Here is a 7007-nt window from a genome sequence, read left to right on the forward strand (position 1 = left end):
GTCCCTTCTGAGACGCACAGCAACCTGAGAGCAATATGTAAAACCCAAAACAGCTTTATTTGAGTTCCCACTTGGCTGTCTCCTATGATGTACAACTTAGTGGTTATCGCTTAACTGAGACTAGCACATTCTGCATGCTATCTGAGTCACAAAAACCACAGTGACTGACACAGCCACAAAGAGAGGATGCCATTCCAAAGAATGAAGCAGTTGCAAGCAAGCAGGTGTGTGAATCGTCTCTTGGGTCAGTAATGAGGTGAGTGCTTCAATTTTTTTATTATTACTGTTTTACAGCATGAAACAAACAAACAAACTCAAGCCGACTTTGAAATCAGCCTTGATCATTCATTCTCTTAATGCCCAATTATGACGGCTGAGAGAATTGGGTTGCAGAAGAGGCGACTGAGAGGACGTATGCTAGCCACCTTCAGATATCTGAAGGGCTGTCACATGGAAGACGGAGAAAGCTTGTTTTCTGCCGCTCCAGAGGGTAGGACCCGAACCAATGGCTTCAAGTTACAAGAAAGGGGATTCTTTAGGAAGAACTTTCTGATGGTGAGAGCTGTTTGACAATGGAAGGGACTCCCTCAGGAGGTTGTAGACCAGGCATAGGCAAACTTGGCCCTCCAGATGTTTTGGGACTACAACTCCCATCATCCCTGACCACTGGTCCTGTTAGCTAGGGATGATGGGAGTTGTAGTCCCAAAAATATCTGGAGGGATGAGTTTGCCTATGCCTGTTGTAGACTCTCCTTCCTTGGAGGTTTTTAAGCAGAGGTTGGATGGCTATCTGTCATGGATGCTTTCGCTTGTGATTCCTTCATTGCAGGGGGTTGGAGATAATGACCCTTTGAGCCCCTTCCAGCTCTGCAATTCTATGAATCTATTATTCAAAGTATGCATCCTTACTAATTCTGTGTGTGTGTGTATCTTATGGTGTTTGGCTACCAGTTGCAAAATAAAATTTACTATTGGAGACTAAGAGCATGGGAACACACTGCAGGGATATGGCTCAGGAAAGCTCTAACAATAATATTTTGCTTCTACTTTTTTCTCAGATATCAGTAATCTTGTTTTTACAGCAGTAACAATGCATGGTATTCAACCCTTCTCAGAGCAGACCTGTTGAATTTAGCAGGCATGCCTAACTTAGGTTCATCGATTTGAATGGGTCTGCTCTAGACAGTATGTACCGTATTTTTCGGCCCATAAGACGCACCAGACCATAAGACGCACCTAGCTTTTGGAGGAGGAAAACAAGAAAAAAATATTCTGAATCCCAGAAGCCAGAACAGCAAGAGGGATCGCTGCGCAGTGAAAGCAGCGATCCCTCTTGATGTTCTGGCTTCTGGGAAAGCTACGCAGCCTGCATTCGCTTCATAAGATGCACACACATTTCCCCTTACTTTTTAGGAGGGAAAAAGTGAGTCTTATAGAGCAAAAAATACGGTACTTAAATACAACCTAAGGAAGTGAAGAATGGAATCTGCTCGTTCCGGATGCAGCCCTGGCTGTGCACACACACCATACTGTTGAAGCACAGTTAAAGCACCCCCCCGCCTCCCCCCAGAAAGGACTCATTGGGACTGTAATTTAAGGGTGCTGGGATTCGTAGCTCTGTGAGGGGTAAACTACAGTACTTAGGATTCTTCCCCCCCCCCGGGGGGTGGGGAGTGCTTTAAATGTATGGAAAAAATAGAACCTGAAATCAATAGATTTATCTATTCCTAAACACTGGGAATTTGTGATCAGCCACCAAACCAAGCTCGCCCATTGGCTTTCAAATAAAATTGACATAGTTTCCTTCTGGCAATCTTTCCCAGCAACCTAACTGGGGTTGGGGCCGGCTTCTTACATTTTGCTATTGTTGGATATCTGGAGGCAACCCTGTATCGGGAGATTTTTAATGTCTAATGTTTTACAATTTTTTTATGTGCTGTAAGCCGCCCAGAGTGGCTGGGGAAACTCAGCCAGATGGGCGGTGTATAAATAAAATAATAATAATAATAATAATAATAATAATAATAATAATAATAATAATAATAAATAATTAGCATAAGAAGAGGCTGCTGGGTTAGGCCAATGTCCCACCTAGAATATATCTCAAATCACCCAGAAAAATACCAGTAAATACCCATCTCCCTTCCTTCTTTATTCCTGTCTCCAAGCGGTTTCTTCTGTACACTGAGGAAGTTGCCCCTGAGCATGTGGGCAGACTTCCATTCAATCGCTGGCACAGATGAGGTCAGAGTCTGACAGACTGTGGGTTATGAAGGGACACAACCACAGGACGGTTCTCACCGCAGTCAAATGTCATGGAAATTCCCTGTGCGCAGGCTTGGCTTTTCATTCATCAATGCTCAGCAGCATGAGGAGGAAAGCATGTTCTGCAACAGTGAAACGGAGCTCTTTGGCAGTAGATGTTTATAGGCTAGGGACACCTACTGTGGCTCCCTTGATCTTCAGATGAGTGGAACAGGCCTGAGAACAGAAAGAGGACATTGCCAGGATATAATAAAAAAATTCCTTCCAGTAGCACCTTAAAGACCAACTAAGTTAGTTCTTGGTATGAGCTTCCGTGTGCATGCACACTTCTTCAGATACACTGAAACAGAAGTTGCCAGATCCTTCTATATAGTGAGAAGGTGGGGAGGGGTACTACTCAGAAGGGTGGTGGGAATGGGAGATTAGCTCATACCAAGAACTTAGTTGGTCTTTAAGGTGCTACTGGAAGGAATTTTTTTATTTTGACTATGGCAGACCAACACGGCTACCTATCTGTAACATTGCCAGGATACGTGAGGGCAGCCAAGTCCGCTGGGTTCTGAAAGCCTTCCAGTTGCCTAATGGGCAAAGCCTTTGTTTGGCAGTTAAGGTGGTGATATCCACCTTAATTTGAGGAATATCAGAAGCTGCCTTTACAGTGGTACCTTGGGTTACAGACGCTTCAGGTTACAGACTCTGTTAACCCAGAAATAGTACCTCGGGTTAAGAAATTTGCTTCAGAATGAGAACAGAAATCGCGTGGCAGCAGGAGGCTCCATTAGCTAAAGTGGTACCTCAGGTTAAGAACAGTTTCAGGTTAGATAATATGTAAAGAAATATACAATAATAAGAGTACATTCATTTGTAAAAAAAATGAATATACAACGGGAAAGACAGGAAGTCTAGTGAGTTGGTATGTATATGATTTGGGGGGGGGAAATTTGTTTTTATTTTCTCTCTTTGTTCTTTCTTTCTTTTTGTTTCATTTTCTTTCTAGGTATATAAAATTTGTATATAATTTATGTATACATGTTGGAAATTATATTATACTAAGTCCTGTAATGTAATATGACAACGTTTAAGAATGTTAACAAATAAATAAAATGCAAATTTTAAAAAAAGAAACAAAAGAACAGTTTCAGGTTAAGAACGGACCTCCAGAACAAATTAAGTTCTTAAACCGATGTACCACTGTATATTGAATCAGGCCATTGGTCTATCTAGCTCAGTAGTATATATACTCATGGGACGCGGGTGGTGCTGTGATCTAAACCACTGAGCTTCTTGGGCTTGCTGATCAGAAGGTTGGCGGTTCAAATCCCCAGGACAGGATGAGCTTCTGTTGCTCTGTCCCAGCTCCTGCCAACCTAGCAGTTCGAAGGCACACCAGCACAAGTAGATAAATAGGTACCAGTGCGGTGGGAAGGTAAACGGTGTTTCCATGCACTCTGGCTTCCGTCACGGTGTTCCGTTGCGCCAGAAGCAGTTTAGTTGTGCTGGCCACATGACCCGGAAAGCTGTCTGTGGACAAACGCCGGCTCCCTCGGCCTGAAAGTGAGGTGAGCACCACAACCCCATAGTCGCCTTTGATTGGATTTAACCATCCAGGGGTCCTTTACCCTTTCTCTTTCCCGTTATCTACACTCATCCTCCCCCCCCACTATAAGAGTCTTCGTATAGTGACTCTTTCTAAATTTGCATATAAATAGATGGATGGTAAATGATCAGATGCTCTTTTTTAAAAATAATAATAATGCAAAGTTACGTACTGTTGAGGGGTGACTCATGCCTTTTAGAGTGATGCCTAACTGGCCAGCAATCCTAGGCATCTATCTATTCAGGAGGGTTGTATTCCCAGGTAAGAGGATTGCATAAAGGTAAAGGTAAAGGGACCCCTGACTGTTAGGTCCAGTTGCGGATGACTCTGGGGTTGCAGCGCTCATCTCGCTTTATTGGCCGAGGGAGCCAGCGTACAGCTTCCGGGTCATGTGGCCAGCATGACTAAGCCGCTTCTGGCGATCCAGAGCAGTGCACGGAAATGCTGTTTACCTTCCTGCCAGAGCGGTACCTATTTATCTACTTGCACTTTGACATGCTTTCAAACTGCTAGGTTGTCAGGAGCAGGGACCGAGCAACGGGAGCTCACCCCGTTGCGGGGATTTGAACTGCCAACCTTCTAATCAGCTAGCCCTAGGCTCTGTGGTTTAGACCTTAACCATGTGCAAAAGGTACATTAGGACTGCAGACCTTTGGGGGGCGGGGGAAGGTAGCGGTTACACACTTATTTCCAAGTCTGAGAACTGCCTGATCCATTTTTCCTGCAATCTTTCCCATGCCAGGTCTTGAGAAGCCCTCTCTATTTTCTTTTTCTTAACTAAAAACTGATCTGGATTAGAAGGAAGGGCAGGCCACCAAAGAAGAGAAGTGGCAGCAGGGGCATTTGCCACCTCGTCCGCAGTGTCCTTCGTTTCCACCTCCACACCCTGTGGATGAGTCCAGTGGCCAGCAAGTTCAAGCAAGATATGTGCCGTCTGCAACGGCTATGAGATGACGGTCCGGAGCAATGGGGCTCCATGGGAAGAGAGGGGAGAAAACCCACAATAATTTCCAATAGGCGCCATGAACATCTCATGCCACCCTTTGCCTGTCAACATCACCAAGTACTTTCAAATCCCCATCTATTCGGTGGTGGTGGTGGTCGGGCTGCCTCTGAACAGCTTGGCGCTTTGGGCCCTGAGTCACCAGATGAAGAGGTCCGTCATCCTCTCTGTTTACATCACAAACCTAGTGCTGGCCAACATCTTACAGACCCTGACGCTCCCTTTATGGATGTACTACAGTTACCACGATCACAAAACCAGCCTTGGGAAGGAGGTGTGCGCGGTGGCCGGCCTGGCATTCCGCACCAACTTCTACGCCAAAAACAACTTCTTGTGCCTCATCGCCATGGAGCGCTATTTCGGCCTGGTCCACCCGCTCAGATTCCACAGGCTGCAGACCATGCGAGGTGCTGCCAAAGTGAGTGCCGTTTGTTGGCTCCTGGTGGCAGCTTTCTGCGCGGTCGGCATCGGGATACAGATCAGAGGTGAGTGGCCAGAGGAGCAGCCGCAGGAGCGCTGCCTGGATGGCTCCAAGCTGAACTATCAATACGCCGAGTTTAGGGTGAGCATCACGGTCTTCTCTTTCTTTATACCGTTCCTGCTCATGGGGTTCTTCTACTTCCGGGTCCTGTACGAACTCAGGAAAGTGGCCTCTCTGGAGCAGAAAACGAAAAGGCAGATCTACGGCTTCATCTCTCTCACGGTCATCACCTTTTTCGTCCTCTTCACTCCTCACCAGGTGACTTCGTATTACAGGTATTTCTGGGAAGTGATGCTCCACGGGAAGGCAGTTGAAAGCTGTGACTTGGTGAGGAAGATCTTCATCTACCAACGTACAACTTTGTTCTTTACCACCTTGGGCAACATCTTTGATCCTCTTCTGTACATCCTGCTCCTCAAGGATATTCGGGCAGAGTTCAGTTCCACCTTCACTTTCAAGGCTCGCAGGGCAGGAGTCTCAAACAAGTCGGAACAGCAAGGTTTTCCTCCATGCTTTACCACCGGTAGACAAATGCAAGACCAGCTTGGGGCACAGGACGTACCCGACTAACGCTCCACATGCAAAGTGTTAAGTTGTGGGTGAACATATCAGACGACACAGCGATTCTTCAAATAGCTTTTGTTTATTCACAGGCCAGGACAGAACTGCACTGAAGGGCTCAGTCAGCCTGCTTATATAGAGCTCCAGTACCACGTTACTTTAACAACTTTCTAAAACTATCCAATCACTGAACGTCACTTTCGATCCTTCATTTGCATAACTACATTATCCCCCTGCTGGCCCAGGGTGAGAACTTCAGTACATAGCACAAAGTATGATGGTTGAAAGCAGGAGCGAGGAATCTGTGTCACTCTCCAAAGGCTGCTGAACCACAGCTCCCACCAGCTGCAGCCACATGGGCCGACACTCAGGAATGAGGGGAGTTGGAGCCCAGCAATATATGGAGAATAGGACTGGGCGATATCTGGTTTTCAACATTTTGATATATCACCAATTAAACATTGCGATATACAGTACCTACATATCACAGCCTGAAATAAGGATGGAGCTATGTAGAGGCATCACAGATTTTTCTGCATTGTGATTTCCTTCCCTGCTCTTGTGATCTGCTGCCCCCTTGCATGAGGGAGAGCTGAGCCAGCAGAGTTAACAGGGGCTGCAGGAATTAAGAGAAGCATTGGCTGGCTTCATGGTTTTCCCCACATTGCGATTTTTGCATAGCGTGTGCGTGCGCACGCACACACATTATGATTCACAATATATTGCCAGGTCAAAAATTATGAAACTGATATCACAATTATGGACTTTAAATCGGTTTTGGATGATGATATATTGATATAAAGCCCAGCCCTATTGGAGAGTTGGAGCCAAATTTGCCATCTGTGGTTGAAAGCGCTCTTGTCCCCAGATTTTCCAAACACTTTGATTGATTTCTGATAACTCGGTATGATCAAAGCTTTGACCTTTGCTGGAGAAATGTAGATCCTGACTCCATTGCAGGTACTTGTAAATAACATAGCTATCATTCTGCGGCAATGTGATTTGTTGTTTCACTGATGGTTTTATGCAGGGATTTGTGATTGAATCTGATGGTGTTTTAGGGTTTGTATACCAAAAGCTCCCCAGCCTCCCCAAATGAA

At 45.6% G+C, this 7007-nt stretch overlaps 1 protein-coding gene across 1 annotated transcript; it reads left to right on the forward strand.

Moving 5' to 3' along the window:
• The first annotated feature begins 170 nt into the window (after nucleotides 1-170).
• On the forward strand, nucleotides 171-7007 carry LOC309516874 (G-protein coupled receptor 4-like). The gene is made up of 2 exons (XM_082195826.1): nucleotides 171-256; nucleotides 4605-7007. The coding sequence occupies exon 2, from the start codon at nucleotides 4885-4887 to the stop codon at nucleotides 5914-5916; it is 1032 nt and encodes a 343-aa protein (XP_082051952.1). The 5' UTR covers nucleotides 171-256; nucleotides 4605-4884; the 3' UTR covers nucleotides 5917-7007.

Source organism: Podarcis vaucheri (assembly GCF_965113315.1).
Source record: "Podarcis vaucheri genome assembly, chromosome: 13".
Taxonomy (NCBI): Eukaryota; Metazoa; Chordata; class Lepidosauria; order Squamata; family Lacertidae; genus Podarcis; species Podarcis vaucheri.